General features: G+C 36.4%; 1 protein-coding gene across 1 annotated transcript in view; it reads left to right on the forward strand.

Annotated features, from left to right (window-relative positions):
• CNTN3 (contactin 3) overlaps nt 1–20,421 on the forward strand; it is a gene marked incomplete at its 3' end in the record, with an annotated part of 239,450 nt that overhangs the window by 36,055 nt on the left and 182,974 nt on the right. Inside the window, exon 3 of the mRNA XM_082847771.1 lies at nt 8,484–8,659. Coding sequence (XP_082703897.1) covers nt 8,484–8,659 — 176 coding nt within the window. The remainder of the gene's footprint in view (nt 1–8,483; nt 8,660–20,421) is intronic.

Below are 20,421 nucleotides of genomic sequence, written 5' to 3' on the forward strand. Positions count from 1 at the left end.
CCAGCTTTATATAACAAGTAAATAATTTTAATAAAGTACAGTGTGAGGAATCTTGGATATACACGTTGTAAGGACTATATAACATTGCAAAATGCAGATCTCTCGGCCACAGTTTCTCCCTTTTAAGTAGAGTTCCCTATAATGGAGTTACATCCTGCACATGTTTAATTTACTGAAATGCATTCAGTATAAGAACGAAGAAAAAATAATGGACTAATTTCTGCTCACCATTTATTCAAGGAGTAAATGTAAGGTGTTTACTCGTTATCTAAACACACATCCGTGTGGAGACCCACCCCATAATACTATACATGGTACCACATACAGTGTATAGGAGAGAGCATATATAGCATATGTATTGTGTATAATATATGATACATTCTATTTAATAAAATGTGAAATATATTTAAAGTATATTTTTGATTATATGCAATTTGTCCCTTATGTATATCTTGTTGCCACGTAAGATCTGATGTCACTGTTATTTTACTTTCGTGCTCCAAGGCAAGTAAGAATTATTGTTCCTCTAAATTCCCTTGGCCCTAAGGAAATGTAATTTGTTCTGCTAGATTACTAGGCCCAATTCTCTGAGCCTGTCCTCAAGCTCAGCTCCTTTTAGCATCCTGACTTCTCTAGCTGATGAGCTCTGGCCCCCGCACACAGAGTCAGCTACTAAGAGCAATGAAATGTTTACAAGGTTGGAATGATCGCACACCATAAAGAAGAAAGAATTTCTTTGGTGCCTGAGGCAAGCAGAGGTGGACAGTGTCTCTTACAGGGCATTTGAAACTTGGCTGTGCTACTGGCTCTCCCATGAAGGCTTCTCGATATCCTCAGAGCTGGGTTCCGTGCTTCTGCCATGTACTGTCCATTGCACCTAGGCCTTCCTGGATTATAAAACTTACCAAAATGAAGTGGGTTTGCCTGGTCGGATGTAACTTCCTTCAAGGTGAAGACAGTGTGTTCTTCATCCTTACATTCAGAATGCTTAGCAAACCGTGAAAGCTAAATTGGTGGCGTGAAAAAGAAATGGAATGAAGTTAACAGGGAGGAAACAAAGAGAGGCAGTTTGGGGTTAGATCGTATTTCGGGAGTCAAGAGTGTCTTGAAGGATCACAGGATCAGAAGTGGTCCATTGTTTATTCTGTAGGATATTCTTAAATTTGGATTGAGTCCTTCTTTTTGGCTCTATTTTAAGACAGATTGCCCTTGAGGTGACAAAGATGACTGCTTAGGTCTACTTGTATCCTCCACAGAATATTAACTGGAAAAAGAGGACATCTTTCCTGTTAGAGTCATCAAAAGCTCTGAATGGCGTCAGAAAAACGTGAAATAAAAACATAGCTAATACTGTCAGCAGTCAGAACCCAGGAGAAATGTGGAGGTTAGATTTTAGATATTAAAGATGACAGTTAAAAAATTAACATCTTTTTGCTGCTGGTCTTATGTTTTGGTAGTGAGGCAAGGGGGAAGGAAAAGACATACTGATCAAACACAAGTTAAATCAGTTGGGTCACAGTTGTATTCTTGACTAATCACTAAGGCCTGAGATACGGACTGTGCTCATTGGCCACTCCTGGGCCCTGGGAAGAGTGGCCTTTTCAAAGGAGAAGGAGAAAGATGCTACCACAAAAAGCTGAAATGGATGCAGGGAAGGCAGAAATAGCAGCCGTCTTCTATAATTCTCAGAGTAATTGAAAGACTATCAGTGATGAATTTGAACGAGGCTTTACCTATGTAAACTGAACAGTTGTTTTTAATCGCAGTGTAGCTTTAATCTCTGTTTGCCTCCTTTTTTTATTATATATGTTTAAAATTTATCAGTGAGTGACAAATGGGAATCTGTGTCATAAAACACATTTAAAAACTTGATTTTTAAAAACACAGCATCACAATTTAACTCATTTGTATCTTCAGCAATAATTGCTGAAGCCTAACTAGTTATTTTTGGATAAAGTATTGAATATGCAAATTCAGACATTCATTCTTTCAAGGACTGCAATTATTCTCATCACTTCAGTAAACATATTAACAAACATTGCATTTGAACACAAATTCATTTGCTTATTAACTTGAAAGCTGCATCTAAAACCACAAATTGCTTCTGTGACTAAATTCCTAATTTTCCTCTCAAACCCCAAATAAAGTATTGCCTGTTGACTTAACAAGTATTTAATGTGGGCATATTTTCCAAACCCAGCCCCAGCCCCCTGAAGATTTTAGTAAATTATTTTGTCCTTTTTGTTTGGTTTTATTCAAAGTCTAACACGTGATATTTGTTTTTCTTTGGAATATTGTTTTTGTTTCCATTTTCCTGACCAGACTTTATAAGATGGGTGTAGATATCTTGAAGGACAATATTAATACAATCAACCATGAGCTGAATTACATCCTGGGATTATTTTGAAACTACCTGATGTCACCCAATTTATTGTCACTCAGTTTTGTTAGTTTCAGTTTCAAAGGGTGACTCGTTACAAAGTTCTAGTGGAAGACCCAGTTTAGGACTCGGTGCCTTAAATTATACTGACAAGATACATCTATGTTTATCTTCATTATTTTCATTCCATACTAGTGTGGTTTTTTGTAAGAGGTTGCCATATACAGTAATAGCTAGTATGGTAAATAAATAACAACTCGTATGGTAAATGAAAATAATTATGCATTCATTCCCTGTCTTTGAGATGTTTGTTGGTAATATGGATGGCCACAGTTAGGGACGACTGTATGGAGGCTAGTGATGGCTAGGTTAGAGGGTAAAATAAGATTGCTCCAATTCAGGAAGCTTCTGTGAGCACCTACCATGCATAACCTATTATGCCCGATGGTGGGAATTCAGCAGTGATTGACAGTCATCCTCCAATGGGGCTTATATGGTTTGAAAAGCACCTCTCAACACTGAGAATCTAGGCTTTTTATACTGATTTAACTCACTGTTATGTAAATTTGTGTTTGCACACAAACATACACACACAGTCTTACATATAGTTTGTTCTTTGTGTTGGAAGGCAACGATTCATGCGCTCTCAGTTACTGATGTTTTAGTTATTTCCTGGAAGTCACCACTGTAGTTTTCATCACTTAAAAGTAATAACTACAAGTTGAAATATCTCTCATGTCACATACCTTATGTTTTATATTCAAGATTCAAAAACTGTTAACCTGAGGGCCTGTACGATGTTTTAAAGAAATTGTATTTGAGATTTTTAGGGGAAAAGGCGCCATAGCCTTCACAGTTCTATCGTGGCGGGCTTGGCCCGGTTTTTCATGCTCACTTTACCTGCCTAGCCTCTCTCCAATGAGGTCGATACCAGCTTCCTGTTGTGTAGAGGATGTAACTGAGACTTAGAAGTGGACTGATCCAGTCCATGCTGTCTCAGGTCAGCGATCAGAGTAAGTGGCCCAGGACTTCTTCCAGACCCCCAACCTCAAGTTACTGGCCTAGAAACAAATTCACATATAAGCTCCACACCAAGCAGTTAAGGGGGATGAGAGCTCATTGCCTGAGAATCAGAGCTGTGAAATATGAATAATAAACCATTTCTTACTTGTGGATTCTAAAAGCAAATCCTAATTCATGTAGAATGAGCGTTTGAACACTGAAGGCAGACAGTGAACTTACAAGATCATTCAAGAGTGTTACAAGATGATGATTATGCAGAGGTGCTTAATCTTGTGACATTTGCCACTGAGCTAAAGCTACAATGTTAGTGTGATTCTAGAGCACAGTGTAAATGTTACATGATTGAAATGCTGGTGTACGTAGCCCCAGGAGCCCTAGAGCTGTCTTCTTTTACTCCAGATCACTGCATTAAGCCTTTTGGAATGGAATTGGGGTATGCAAATGTTACTTTTATGAAGTTTTAAACAATTTCCATATTTCAAAAAGATTTCACTCTGAGATTTTAGAGTCCTCAGGAACTTCAAAATTCCTTCATAAGGTAGACATCTGTAACTTTTACAAAGGATTGTGAATGTGCAAAACTAAAAGCGTCTACCTCTGAAAGCTTCCCAAATTTATGACCCGAATGTGCCACTTACCTGTCACAGTCTTACCACCATGCATGATGTTCATGAACTCTGAACAGCTGGATTACAATTTACTGCAAAGGAATTGAGTCTAATTTGTAGATTTATTGGACACGTTCTTTGTCTAAGGAGTATATGTGTGTGCCTTCAGTTTTCATGAATATTTCTTATACAGAAGATCATATTAGAAATATTCAGAAATCGGGCCCAAATATGAATATTTTGTATTAGGAACTTAAGTACATTCTTTCCTCAGGGTAAAATAATATTTCGATGCCCAGGCCCAGAGATTGCTTACACATTGCAGAGTTTAAACCAAGACAGCCCTTTTGAATTCATATATTTTCAGCAAGAGGAAAAACAACCATTGTTTAATAAGATATTAAGAAATTTTATATCACCTGGGGATGAGTTCCATTTAATGGTGAATAGTGTTAAGGAGGAGAGAAATAATGATATTGCTTTGTTAAAAGAAAGTTAACCTTCTTCAGAGTATCTCAAGTACATCTTTGCTGTAAGAGTTTGCTAAAACAAATGCCCTTGTACTTTTGGTCTAACAGAAACATACGTAGAAGAGAGTAGTTTTACCTCTTCACATAGTGAAATAATATAGAGATTTTGTCTGTATGACAAAGACTGAGCTCAAAGAAGTAAGAAACACTTATGCATAATAGAAGAAATGTTTTCCATTTTGGATCTTCAGTCAAAACTTTGAGATGATAGCTTTTAGATCTTAGACACTTACTGAAATACGGTATTTTCCCACATACTTTATGATCTCTAAATCTTTCCAGCTATTAAATGGGCAAGAAGAAGTGCTTCTCTATATTTTTATTTAGCTTTACAATTTTCCATATAGCCATTGTACCTTTATTATTCATCAGCTAAACAAGAAAACAGAATTTTCAAATGAAGCCATCAGACATGCTTCATCAGGCCGTAAACATTCTAGACTCTGGAGCTGAAATCCTTTTTCCTTGGTACAAACTGTTCTTTGTAGGTAACAAAGCCACAAGTACCCTTTGTCATGAGAGTTTTCCATTCAAAAAGTATGTGAAATTAACTATATTTTTCCTGCTTTGCATTTAGAGGAGTTCTCCCCTCCCTCCTCCCCTGCAAGTATTAAACCATTTAGGAACTGGCAAGCCATTTGCAGCTTAAAAATTCAACCCACCCGCTTGTGATTTACTATCAGATTTATTCTTTGAAGGTCAAGCCCAGGATGTGTTTCGTCCCATGTTTCCCTGACTTCTCAGGCAGGTACAAATGCAGACAAACCCTATGTGGAAGACACAGCCCGTTCCACACGAGAGGAGATGACCAAAAGCATTGAATCAAGCAGGTTACGAATAACCCACGTCTACTCTAGGAGGGTGGCAGAAGAGAAAAACAAAGCAGACAGATGGAACCTCCTCCCTTGTTAACAATGGTGCCGGCCCATTTGTTGGCTGACTGCCCTGAGCCACCGGCTTTACATACATTGTCTAAATAAATTGATACAACAACCCTATGGGAAAGATGACGTTCTCTTTATTTTACATGTTAAAAACTTAGGTTTAAAGGAGTTAGCTTAATTGCCCATGGTCACACAGCTGGTGAGGGATGAGTCCAACCCATAAAACATGGAACATTTGTTTCTGAATTTCTTTTCTGTTCTTTCTGCTGTTACATGGTAGGATTGGATAGAGCCTGGGACTGGACAAGAGGGAAAGGGTAGGAACTATGAATCATAAAAAAGTCTCCCCCAAAATGTAAGTTCCATGAAGGCAGGGACCTTTTTCACCCCATTCTTAGAACCTGGAAAGTTGCCTGACATATAGGCACTCAATAAATGTTTTTTCACCAGGAAGGGAAGGTTGCTTTTTCTAATCATAGTTGTTGAATATGAAATAGGCTAAATCAAGAGCAGGGAATTCTTATCTATGTCCCTTATAGGCATGGTTGCTTCTTGGGGATATTATAGACCAGTTCTTCCAAACTTGAATGGGCATATTAAACACTGGCAGATCTCACTAGGATGCCAATTCTGGTTTAGTAGATTTAAGATAGAGCCCAAGATTCTGCATTTCCAGCAAACTCTCAGATGGTGTTGAGGATGCTGATGATATTGGTCTGCCGACCACGTTGTGTATCGAGTGCAAAGTATTCAGACAGAATGCAGATGGACAATTTCCCTTGATTTCATTTCCTTTTCTGAGTTTCTGTGGTTCTAGGATTTGGGCAGGAATAAGATGAAGAAGGGTTAATAAGTGTTCGTGGTTCGACTTCAGATCTCTAAGGGCACGATTAAAGTCAGGAGAGAAGAAAGTGACCTAAAATGGACATGCAAATATGGACTTGCCTTGGGAAGGAGCATAAGAGAGATACTCTACAAACAGAGCAGAATCAAACCCATAGTGGAAGTCTGCCACAAACGAGAAAGCAGTTATGGCTTTTTCATATTTCTTTGTAATTTTGCTCTTTTAAGTTCAAAAGAATAGACATGGGGCCTCCAGTTTTTCCTCTTAATTTCATTTTGATTTCTCAGAAGAAATATTGCTTTAGACCTGGGAGACTTGTATGTGCATAAAAAAAGAAAAATCAAGAAAGTCTTGATTTTTTTTTATCCTTTTTTTTTTTTTTTTTGCAGTACACGGGCCTCTCACTGTTGTGGCCTCTCCTCACTGGTGTGGCCTCTTGCGGAGCACAGGCTCCGGACGCGCAGGCTCAGCGGCCATGGCTCACGGGCCCAGCCGCTCCGCGGCATGTGGGATCTTCCCGGACCGGGGCACGAACCCGCGTCCCCTGCATCGGCAGGCGGACTCTCAACCGCTGCGCCACCAGGGAAGCCCAAGAAAGTCTTGATTTTTAAAATGAGCAAATGATATAATATTGCTTTGAGCTGTAGAAACTAAACTTCTCAATTTATTCGTTTTCTGTAGCCTCCATTATTAAAATTTTATTATGCACTATTTCAGATATAGAAAATGATATAAACATATAATTAAGTGTAATGATGAACATCCATATAACCACTATTCAGTTTAGGAAATTAAACCAAAAAAGCTAAATTTCCCAGTGTTTGCCCCATAACCCTTTCTCACTTTTCTCTCTCTGAGAGCTCTAAAGTACCTTAAACTTGAAGTGATTCATCTTCATACATCTTAAAATGTTTAATACATTCTTAATATTACTTTATATGTTTTAAAACTTTATATACATAGTATCACATTGCACCGTAAAAAATGTTTTCACCTTTGTAAGACTTTTCTATGTTTGCAAAAGCTCATGCATTTTCTCAGCTGTATAATATTTCATTTACCTTTAGGTGCTTTGGTTTGTGATAATGTTCACATTTCACCTCTTTTTATGCTTTCACAATATTACTATTTCCAGGTTAAATATTTAATATAGTAATACAATTTTTATATGACCCATGACATGGTTAAAGACCTCTGGGCTAGAATTCAAATGGGTACTAGTTCTGATCCAGTAATTAATAGTTTGGGAGAGTTGCAAACTCACTCAGCTGTTTTATTGAAATCCTCATCTGTGAAATGGTCATTTTATTAACCACTTCCTCAAAGTTATTATGAAAAGCATTGAGATTGTTGCCATAATACTCTAAAATTTATAGAACGGATACCAGTGTAATTTTATTATAAAAATCAAGTCCTCCAGGAGACAGATGGCTTAATTTATACAATGGATGTGTTCTTGAGATTGTGCAATGAGTTTTTAAAGGTAATAATCTACTTGGATGTGTCAGGTGTGCTTGCTGTTGAAAAAATTCTGGTTTTTCTATTTGAAAACTCTTGTTTAAAAACCAGCTTCTTTCTTTTTTTATTTTGGCTTCCCATTGATAACTATGGCTCTGGGGTTAGTGCCTTTACTGTTTCCGACCCCCTAGGTGGCATTTAGGACCTTTTACCACAGTGTACCATTTAGTAAATATCACTGTGATGGCTTAGAAGAGCGGAGGGCCTCGGGGACAGGTATTTACTCAGACAAATTGAAATGGATAGTTGAGCACTTACCCAATTAATTTATTAAATGTGCTCAGTCAGTCTGGATAAATGAAAGAAATGTGCTCTTTTCCCCCTTCTTTGGCAGCATGAGACTGGCCTGAAGTATATGATATAATTACCTCAACTTTCTACTTCATCTTTGTCTATGCAGACCAAGCCTAATTTTCCCCCTAGTGAACAGACTAAATTATTCTCACCTCTTCAGAAAATCTTGAAAAATCGTTAGCTTTTAGATGCTACTCTCTTGTGCTTTCTACTATAATTTAACCTTTTGTTTCTGATAACAAAACTTAGGTATGTTTGATTTTTCAGTTATGTAATAATTGAACGATATATTTGTTGCCTTTCATTTATAAGAGAGCTGATGTTTAAAGTAGATTATATAATGCAGATTTTTAAAAAAGTTTAAATATACTAAGGGGAAAATCCTGGACATTTGTTTTACAGATGGCAGCTGAATGGAAGCGATATTAATCTGAGTATGGAGTATCGTTATAAGTTGAACGGAGGAAATCTTGTGGTTATTAACCCCAACAGAAATTGGGATACAGGAAGTTATCAATGTTTTGCAACAAATTCAATTGGAACAATTGTCAGCAGAGAAGCAAAACTCCAGTTTGCCTGTAAGTATATGTTCACACATATAAGTCCAACATTTAAAAATATATAACTGAATTTGTGTGGTCATTTCGGATTTCAGAAACAATATGTGGAATTTATTAATTAAGGAAATAGGTTGAGAAAGTAATTCAATACGATTGAATTATATACTGTACAAATCAGAGTTTAAAATGTGTGTGTATGTGAATGTGGGTGTATGTGAATGTAGGTGTGTGTGTGTGTTATCTGTTTTACTATTTTGTAAGGATTCTGTTTAGGGGAGGAAAAAGAATCTAGTTAAGGATGTATTTATTCATTAGTTACTCTGTGCTTTGTACTATGTTAGAACTGAAACGCATATGAACGAATTGTCAGGCATGACCTTCGTTCTGGCAGAACACTGAAATTAGAGAATTACATCTAACAAATCTGAAAATATAAAGGAACAAAGACAGTGAGAAAGAAAAGAACGTGACATATCTTTGATCTCCACTGCAGTTTTGCCCAGCTCATGATGACCTTCAACACAGGCCCCCACTGAGGCCTGGCTCTGGAAGCCAAGTTTGTACCTTGTTAATTGGACCAGGGTGAACCCATGTCCCATCCTGAGAAAACCACATGCTTTTTAGCAGGGAATTTAGAATTGGGACCAGAGACCTAATTTAGTGTTTATCTTCCTGATCTATCTTTTGACTATTTTCTAATTTTTGTTTCTTCTTACTAGTCTCTCTTCCTTTGTTTTTGTTGTATGTTTCATATATAATGCATATCAGCATTACCTTGGTTCTAAGATTTCTTTTAGTTCTTTACACCTCAATTATTCTGAAATTAGAATGCAAATGTTCTTATAATGTGGTAGTAGTCTCCCCCAACTGCCACAGACCGTTAATAAATTGATGATGTGTCATTTAATGCATGGCTTATTCTATTGCTTCTGTTTTTATAATGGCAATGGTTGGTTTTGTTCCTGCCATTATATTCTGTGTTCCGTTTTTCAAACTTCCTTGCTCTTTCTTCTGCTTCCTCTGTTTCTTTTCCATCTATGAAAAGGTTTTTTTTCACCTGTATCTTCTCTGGGCATTTTGATAGCTATATGTCATATTTATGTTACACAAGTTTATCTTTTAGTTTATCAAATTACTTTTTAATTTATAAAAGTTTACTTCTCTAGTAGCCAGAATTTAAAATTTTTAGAGTCCCCCCCATTTTATTTATGTATTTATTTATTTTTTGCGGTACGCGGGCCTCTCACTGTTGGGGCCTCTCCTGCTGCGGAGCAGTCTCCGGATGCGCAGGCCCAGTGGCCATGGCTCACGGGCCCAGCCGCTCTGCGGCATGTGGGATCCTCCTGGACCGGGGCACGAACCCGTGTCCCCTGCATCGGCAGGCGGACTTTCAACCACTGTGCCACTAGGGAAGCCCCCCACCTCCTTTTATTGTTGTAATTATTTTTTGTTTCTCTTGGTTGACTATGGGATAATTTTTTTCTTCATTCTTTTAGCTAAAAACATATATATATATATATATATATATATATATATATAAAGATAAATATATATATTTCCAGCATACAGATGGGTTTAGATCTCTTTTTTTATTTGCTTTGCTTACAACTTAAAAAATTATTTTATTATATCGAAACTTAGACATCTCATACACAATTCAGGAACTTTTCCTGCATCTTTTAGTTGTATGTTTGATTTATTTATATTTTTAAAAGGATTGAAAGGGATTATTTTTGTCCCATTTTTTGAAATACTATTTATTTCAGGTTGTTCTTTCCTGTGAATTTCTGTTTCTGATTGATTGAAGCCACATCTATTTGTTTGTTTTATTCTGAAGATACAGGCAGTTTTCTGAAATGCTATTTTGCATCTTAGAGGCAGTCTTTCCTCCTACTTCCATTTGATGTTTCCATTTTTATGCTTAATACCTTTAATAGGTTCTAAAGCAAATTTTGTCTAAACTCAGCCTTTGTCAACACATGTCAATCGATTACCCTGATTTTGCTTTCTTTGCCACATGCAGAGGTCAGATTCACTTCTCTGATCTATAGGGGAATGTGAAGTTTCCAGTCTAATTCCCTATTCCCCAGAGTCTTTCACAAAATTCGTTATTCCTCTTAAGCAGTGCTATTTTTCTACTACAGATCCTTGATGGCCTCTAATACCTGGAGAAGTATCATTAACTTGTAGGTTTTTCCTCAGTCTTTTCTTCCTGGAGAGAGTGGCTTGTTTGCAAATACTTGTAAAGTTATATCATGTCTCTTGCAGTCTGCCCCTACTTCCTGGCCAGAACATTATAGGCCAAGTGGGATAAAGTTGTTGAGTCTGAGATTTTATTTTACCCTACTTACGAGCTAATAAGCTAGGCTGCTACTCTTCCATGGATGCTAGCAGAAGACATGATATTCCTGGGCTCGCCCCCAAGTCCCACAGAAGTGATATGATTTAGCCAGGAGAGATGCTACACCCGCAGCTGAGGAACACTGAGATTAGAGAATCCATCTCTTTTATAGCAGGGAGTAAGCAAGCCTGCTCTTTGTCCTAGAGGGAGAGCTTGTCTTATCCCTCCTGGTTGGTCTCTGAAAACACATCCCTGAGAAATGGAGCAACTGGGCCTTTCATTCTTGGCATATCCAGGAACACTTAACAGGAAGCTAAGAGCACATAGTGAGTGGATTCCCTCTTCCAACAAAAGTTTTCCTTTTTTTTTTTCATTTGGTGCTGTCCTTGAGTTTCTCTTTGGGGTGCATCCTATCAGGATACGTGTGATGAATAAGGCACAAAATATCTTCCTACCTTTGTTGTGAATTCTCTCTTTATGCAGAAAACCCAGGATGTACCTACCATTTAGTCCCTTGTATTTCCCCACAGTCTGCCTCATCGGCCTCATAAGTTTTATTTACTCATATGCTTGGCATTTGATTGCTTTTGCAGTTTTGGATGTACAGTGAGATTCTTTTGTTTTGCAATTTTTTTTTGGCGTTTTCACAAGTGGTTTTGGGAAGTTACAAAGAACAATATTGGTTATTCTTAGCCTGATGCCACATTAAGCTGGAAATATAAAAAATGAATGTTTGAATTCATATGTTTGAGATATAGGTTTCTGGTAAAGAAACCAAAGAAGGTGGCAAAAAATGTGGAGGATATGTAATACATCAGAGATTCCAAATTACCAGGTATAAGAGAGCATTCCTTTAACTTGACAACCTTGAAGGGATGTAATACATTAACTGAAAGAAGGGGTTAATAAGAAGAGTCTTGCACTGCTACGTATACATCCTTCTAGATGCTCATGACTCCAGTTCAGGGGAACTGTGACTGTTTTTGCCACAGGTAAGTAGATAATAAAGTGTTGTCATGGAAAAAATGTTCTAATTATTCACTATAGCTATGTTTGCATGCTTAGTAATACTTCTTTGTTTCTGTCAGCCATGGACAAAGTACTTAAAATGTGCTTCATGGAGAAATGAGTAAATGACATTATCCTCAATGCAGCACTTTTAACACTGGTGAAAATCCAGTGAAATTTTATCTTAATTTTCAAGATGCTTAAAAATAGTATTTGTAATTAAATGAAAGTGAAAAGCTCATTTATAGTTTAAGAAGCGTACTTTCTGTAGGCTTTTTTATTCCTTTTAACAGATTCTTTGTGGAGCAATCACAAAATTTAGGGAGGGGGAAGATACGTAACATGATGCAATGTTTGAATTGTAGACATTTTCTCAATGATTTACTGTTACGTTGCATGTGTATAATTTTTGAAGCTTGTTTAATATATTTGCAAATGTTTTTGTCAGATTCTTAATTCCAACCACGAAAAGTGAGGGTAGTACCTCCAAAACCCCAAATATCTTTGCTGTATTGATAATTAGTTTTACTTCTCTTATTCTTGAATTTCCTGTCATTCTTTATTAAAATGTTTTTCTTTTAACCATTTTTGAGGTGCAATACATTTTTAATCATGAATTATATTAGACGTATAAATGGTATGGAGAAAAGTGTAAAGAATCTCTGTGTAGCCACCACTTATCTTAAGATTTAAAGATTCAAAGTACAGTTAAAGCTACCTGATAACTCACCCTGATGACATTATCTTCTCTCTCTTAAGCTCCCTCTGAATAGGTGGCCCGTGTTCTGAATTATGTGTGCTTTTTTAATCCTTTGAATAAATATGTATGTGCTTCTAAGCAACATGTAAAATTGTTTTACCTTTTTCATTTCTTAAACTTTTGTGTAATGACATCAGACAGCATTCCTACATCAACAACTTCCCCCCAACAATATATTTGTATCTGTTGATCTACGTCTTTGCCAACATTTGTTATTGTTCAGCATTTTAATTTGTGCAAATCTGGTGAATATAAAATTGTAGTTTACTTTTTAATTTGCATTTTTATTTTTAAATTAAAATGTAATTTTGGTTTTAATTTGCATTTCTATAATTACAATGAAGTTAAGCTCATTTTCATAGATTTGCTGACCATTTATGTTTCTGTTATCCAGATAGTTTTTCACTGTATGGTAGTCTTTTTTTTTTTTTAACTTAAGAGTTGTTTGTATACTCTGGATTAATCCTTTGTCAGTTATATACATATCTTCTTTTTAGTGGCTTTTTTTTTCCTTGATGGTGCAAATGATAAACAGATGTTCTTAATTTTACATTAAGGTATTGATTTTTTTATAGCTCATGTTCTCTCATGAGTTGTTTAAAATTTTTCTTCCTTTTCCTGAAATGGTAAAAACATTCTCCTAAATGTACTTATAAAAGTTTAATATTCTCCTCTTTACATTAAAGTCTTTAATTATCTGGAATTGATTTTGTATATCGTGTGAGGTAGAGGTACCGAGTTATTTTATTCCGGGATGGGAAGTCAGCTTTACCAGTGTAATTGATGGGTGAGGCCATTCTTAACCAACTGAAAAGCAGTGTGTGGTCATCACGTCTGGCTTCTTGGGGCTTTTGTGTTTGGAGAATCATATTATCTGCAAGCAGTGAGCGTTTTTCTGTTCTTATCAACCCTTACTCCTTTTATATATTTTATAGGAGTGCACTTTCTTTAGTCCAGTACAGTGTTGAATAGATATTTTGAGTGTGAATATCCCTATCCCTGTTTTGCTCTTGATTTTCAAGAGTGAATAAGATTAACATTTCACCATTTGGTATGATGTTTACTATAGATTTTGAAGATACTCTTTATCAAGGTAAGGCAGTTCTTCTCTAAGTTAGTTGTTTTTTTTTTTTTAAATCAGGAATGCTTTATTCTTGTAAATACTTCTCCTACTTTTACTGGGATATTCATGCTCTTTTTCTCCTTTAACCTTTTAATGCAGTGAACAGTTTTTAGTATTAACCAAACTTCTAGTCCTGGTTTAGTTTCAACTTGGCTTTTGTGTAAGTTTTTTTTTTTTTTAATAGTTGGATGTTATCTGTTTTTCAGTATTTCATTTAGCATTTTGCATATATATCAATATAGGAGCTTTTCTTTTTGTTTTCTCTTCTCATACTATCCTTTTTTGGCTTTAGTATCAAAGTTATATTCGTCTCTATAAATGAGCTGGGGAGTACTCCTTATTTTATACTCCCTATAAAATTTTGAGAAATATTGGAATTATCTACTCCTTGAATAAAACATAGAACTTACAAATAAAACTATCTGGGTCTGGAGTTTTCATTCAGGAAATAGTTTAAGTATTGATTGAATCATTTGAATAGTTAATAGGACTAACCATATTGTCTCCTTTGTGAAAAATTGTGTTTTTTCCCTAGGAATTATATCCATTTTGTTCATGTTTTCTAATGTATTGTCAAAAAGTTGTTTCAAAGCATTTTCTCTTACTGTCCTTCTTGTCTGTGCCTTATCTATACATACATTCCCTATTTCATTCTACCTATTATTTTAGTATCAAACTTGTCAGACCTTGATGTTGTTATTCCTTACCTTTGAATCTTTTTATTATATTTCATTCATTTTACTCTTATGTTTATTGTTCTTCCCAGCTTCTTGGATTATTTTATTGTTCTTTTTTTAGTCCCTTAAGTTATATAGGTAACTCATTACCTTCCTACCTTTCTTTGGTCAATTTTAAATATGTATAGCTTTAAATTTGCGTTCTGACATATAGCATGTTTATTATGGTTCAGTTCTACACATGTTATGATGTCATTATGATTTCCTCTTGAATCCATGAGTTATCAGACATGTGTTTTTAAATTTCCAAACATATGGAGTTTTTCTAGTCATCTTTGGTTACTGATTTCTAACCTAGTGACCCATTGACCAGAGAAGTGTCCTCCTTATGCTCTTTGGGTTAAAGTTGGCAATTGTGTCGCTCAAATCATATATATATTATTAATGATGCTTTATCTAATTAATCTATCAATTTCTCTCACAGTGATGGTGGATTTCTCAGTTTATCTAGTATTTCTATTTTGCTTTTTGTAATTAGTAAGTTATTGATGTATAGAAGTTTAGAATGGGTATATTTTTGGTCCAAATGAGGTGACTCGCTGTCTCTAATAAAGCACTTTGCCTTATAGTTTAAATATTAATATATTAATATGAAAATGTTAATATTTGTGTTCTTCTCTTTAGACTGATTGAGAATTTATTTCCCCCTGAGTAACATCACAAGTTATACACTCTATTTGTTTGCTTATAGTGATTGCCCTAGAAATTTTAGTACACGCATTTAACAAAGTCCAAATTTAATTAATATCTCCAACAATAGAGGACTCTGTAGCATTTTACACTGTAATTCCCTCCTCCAGCATACTGTACTATTGTTGTCCAGTAAGTTGTTGAATTTTTGTAACATCATGAATGAGATATTATTGGTATTGTTCCTTTCATCTTCTAGTTTTTCTCTTATATCTGAAATAATGTAAGCATGTGCAAACTTCCACATAGTTGGTGGTTTTTTGTTTGTTTGTTTTTAAGAAAAATGTCAGACTTCTGCCCGTATTGTTTTTATTTCTCCTTTCCTAAAGGAAATGACTTTTAACTTTTTGACTGGCTCTGGATATTTACTTCAGTTTTTTAAATAACTTGCTTATTTGCTGCTTCTTGATTTTTCAGTTTTAAGCATTAATATTGGCCGTCAAATCTGGCAACCGATGCTATAACACTATCATACCACCACCTTGCCACCGCAGAAATGTGAGGTTGCTTTTTTATGAGGTTTATGAAGAAAACAGCATTTTTAAAGTCATGGCTCTTACAAAAACACAAAGTTAAAAATAGGGAAATCCACACTATATTCCACTTACTGTACTTTGACTGGATAGAGACCCAAGTGATCACAAGCCCTTTCCCCAACCCAATCCCCATCCAAACCTCCACAAAGAATAAACATTTCACCTGTCTCTGTTTGAAACTGAGGGAGCTGCAAAGAATCCAGTTGCCAAATGATTAACATTTGAATATACATTAATTCAGAGCATGTTATTACAGGATTTTATTGGGTCAAAATTTGAATTAGGTCAATATTCAGTGTTTACATTACTCTGATTTTGTAAATGATATTCAGAGCTGTCATTTGTAGCAGACAGTAATTATGATTGTTTTTCCTTCCGTGCATAATTTTCTTGTCCTTCAAATTAGGAACCTTAATTTTTAATTTCTTAATTTTCTGTAGTCTTATACTTGTGTCCACCAAAATTTTGGCCAGTTTTCTGGGGGTCCTCTCAGATTTTGAGAGGCATCCGATATTCTATCAGTTTTACCTTCCTGGAGAAATCTGTCTTGCAGGTTTTGGGATGCTCCAGTTTAGATTGGTTTTCCTGCACATTAGGGGCAAAACTCTCTTTCCAGGATCTCCCTTCAGCTATATTCCATGTCCACCTCTTCCTCGTTCTTGGTGTTCATTGTCTTAGAGCACCATGTCCTCAAGTGTCCCAAGAAAGGAGGAAGACTAGCTATGATTGTTCTGGACCATGTGTTCTAAAAACTATACTGGCACACTTGATTGAGAGACTCAGACTTGTAAAAATACGATGTTAGAAGTCATTTTCCTTCAGAAACCTGAAGATATTTCTCCTTGTTTCTTAGCATCCAGTGTTGCTGTTGAGAGATCTGTTGCCATTTTGATTCCTTATGTAGAAGGCCCTGTTTTTCTCTAGAGGAAGCTTGTGGGATTTTTTCTTTGTCTCTAGTGTTCTTCAATTTCACAGTGATTTGATTTGGTATGTGTCAAGTTTTATCTAACATCCTTGATACTGTCTGAGTCCTTATAGTTTGAGAACATGAGGCCTTTAGTTTTGAGAGCTTTTATGATTACCTCTCCCTGGTTTTCTCTATTTTCTTTTTGACATACATCATTATTTGCATTTTGGACCACCTAGATTGGATTGCTTCTCTCCTCACTTTTCCCACCTCACCACTCCCCCACACACCTTCTATCCAGATTTTCTTCTTTTGACTCTTATCTCTGACTCTTGGTGAATTACTTCAACCATGTTTTGAACTCTACTGTTGAGTTTTTGATACCAGCTGTCATGTTTACAACTTAAGAGACCTTCTGTTCTCTAAATTGCCTCCTTGTATCTTATTCTAGTTTAGTAGTTTTATCCTTTCAGATCTATATGAAGACATGAAGGATGCTTTTCTTCCTTTACATTTTCTTCCCTAGGACAAACTTTTTTCCAAGTAGCTTCATTTCTGTTTTATGCTGGATGGTTTCTGTATTTCATATAAGAAATTTTTCGTAGATATCTGGTAATCCTTGGTTGTTTGCACAGACTTAAAGAGTGGGAAACTAATAACCTAACAGAAATCTCCAGTTACTTGGTGGAACTTGTCACGATGAGGTTAACTATACTGTGGCTCATCTCACTGGGGATCCCTTAGTATCAGTAGTCTTAGTTCTTCCCTTTGGGACAGGTCATATTCCCCAGAGGAGAAAAGAGTCCAGACTTCCCTGTGGGTGTCAAAAGCCACCACTAGCATTCTGGGAGCCTGGTGGGAGAAGAGGCCTAAGAGACTGCAGCAACCAATGTGTATATATTTAGTTAATCCACCTGTTTCCTCACAATATCCTTCATAAAATCTGCCTAGTGACCTGTTGTCAAGACATCCTGTGTCTTACCTTCTTTGGAGAATAAGCCTCCTCCCTCCTGGTGTGGAGTGGCACTCCCTGGGTATGTAGGTGGGACAGGGGATCTGGGTACCAACCATTGCTTCAAATTCCGACTTTTACACCTCCACCTCTTCATTTCCTCACTGTGAGTTTAAAAGACATCTTCCTCCATTACGCCAAGCCAGTCAACACCATCATTTCTAGTGTTTTCTAGTTTTCATCATTTCATCATTTCTGTTTTCTAGTTTTCAAAATTTTATTGCAGTTTGCTCTTCTATTTTCCTGTCTTTGTGAGTGTGTGCCTTCAAAAAATATCTCTTTACTGCCAGTACATCTTACTTTGGGGAATATCTCAGAGGAAGAAAGAAAGTATAGATGTGTGTGTTTGCCCTAGAAGACTTATTGTTATTTTACATAATCCGTGTTTCTTTTAGATTTATCCACGTTTCCTGTTTCCTTTGTGTACCCTCGTTCATGCATCTGTGATCTTTTTTTTTTTGCATCTTTTAGAAATTCATTTAGTGAGTTTCCATTGATGTGTCAGTACTGTTTTGGTTTTTTTTCTCTTCTCCCCTTTGGTCTGAGAGAGTGTGTTATTTGCCCTTATTCTTCCAAATATAATTCTGCTCTAAAACCTAGTGTTAAAGACATAGAGACTGGAGCCATACTGCCTGGGTTTGAATCCCACCACTTAGCAGCCATGTGACTTTGGACAAATATTGAACCTCTCTGTGCTTCTGACTCTTCATCTGTAAATCAAAGGTAACAGTAGAATTTGCTTCATCAGCTGTGAGCATTAAATGAGCTACAGTATGTCAAGTATCTGGAGCAGTGCCTGGCCCACAGTGCATGCCGTACAAGGATAAGCTGTTATCATATTTAAACAATTCTAAGCTATGATTCTCGAATCTCGAAATACACGTCTTATGGGAACTCTGAAAATTTCACAGCTGTTATCTCTTCCAGTTTTGTTTATCCCCATGCCTGTTCTTTACTCCTTCTGGTTTTCCTTTTTTAATATATTTTGAAATTTCTCATTTCACCATGTCTGTTAACCTGTCTTTCATGTTTTCTATTTCCACTTGCTTAGTTCTAGCATGTGGTTCACTAATCTTTCATCTCCTCCCAATTTACTATTAAACTGTCCTTTGAGTTGTTAATTCCAGTGATTACATTTTTCTTGTCTAGACATTCTGTCTGGTTCTTTTTCATATGTTCCTGTTCTCTCTTCAGAGCATCCTGTTTTTGCTGATGGTTTGACACCCAACCCCATTTTTTATTACTTTGTTTAATTGTTTAAAGTTTACTTAGGTATTCTTTCATAATGTTGTTCTGTAAGCTCAGGATATCATTGATGTTAGTCTGTTGACTCTCATTTCTAGTACATATTAGCATTTTTTGTAATGTTTGATGTGAATCTGTTCTTTAAGAGAATTTCCCCCTCCCATGCCAATGTGAGATTCTTCTTAGCCTTGGTTGAAGAAGTCCATACCCAACAGCTTTTATGGCTTTCTTCAGGAACCAGGGATATAACCAACCTGGGAAGTGTATTACGTTAATATATTGGCTCAGTGTAGCCCCCATGTAGAGTCAATTTTTCTTATCAGTCACCAATAAAACTGAATTAGCAAATACTGCACTATCGCTTTTAGGAAATACAGGGTTAGCAGGTTCCTGCAAACTTCCGGTCATGAGGTTTTTGTCCACCATTGGATATATAACCTTGTTTTATGGATGTTTCTGTTTAAAGGCATCTTATGTAATATACATTGTTGATTTGCTAACATTAACCACATGGTCAGGAACTCTGCAACTTATGCCTGAAGGAAGCTTATCTAACATGTGTTTTCTCCATAAGGCCCAGCACAGCCTCTTTGTGCTTGAGAACATTAGATAGCATTTCAGCACTGTGCTTGGAGTCCAATTTAAATAGCACTAAGATGCCAAAAAAAAAAAAAAAAAGGCACTAATATACAGCAAAAAAGATCTTGTTTACAGTCCGAGAGCTGAAAGAAGAAGGCAGAGCATTGCTTTATTCAACCTCAGCTGGAAACGTGCATGTGGGGATGACTCAAATTTTTCACCATTTTGAGCATATCTGAGAATGACCACAAAAGTCTCACAAATATTGATTCAGGTCTTTACAAATACATTTTAGGGAGTAGGTGAATTCACAAATATGAAATCCACAAATAATGAGCATCGATTATATGTTAAATACATATGAGACCCCAAATCATGTGAGATATAGGCCCCCAATCATAAATTCTTCATTGAAATATCTGCTCCCTTCACATCTCCCACCTCACCACAACCCACTCCAAGGAGAAAAAAAGATGGACAGACTAACACCCTAGCCTTCTCCCTAGGTCCATGGGTGGGTTTAAGCAAGAGTGCAGCCCTTTGCAGCTGTGTGCAAAGGGGCTCATTTTCAAATGTCTGTTTCCTAAGCCTAGGACCTCCACATCTCCTGTTTCCACAAGGGCAATTCAACCTAAGCTATCAAATTGCCGAGTCTGATCTGCCGTTCTCCACACCCTCATTCCACTGCCCCAGCTGCCACAGCATAGGCTCTAGAAGTAACTGTTGTGCTTTGCGGCTTTGTTTGCTCAGCTATGCTATGCTTTCAACTAAATTTTTGTTATATTTTAACCAGCATTGCAAAGCAATTTGCGGAACTCGAAGTCTCCTGCCATCTTTTGTGC

This window comes from Leucopleurus acutus, assembly GCF_964270905.1.
Source record: "Leucopleurus acutus genome assembly, chromosome: 10".
NCBI lineage: Eukaryota > Metazoa > Chordata > Mammalia > Artiodactyla > Delphinidae > Leucopleurus > Leucopleurus acutus.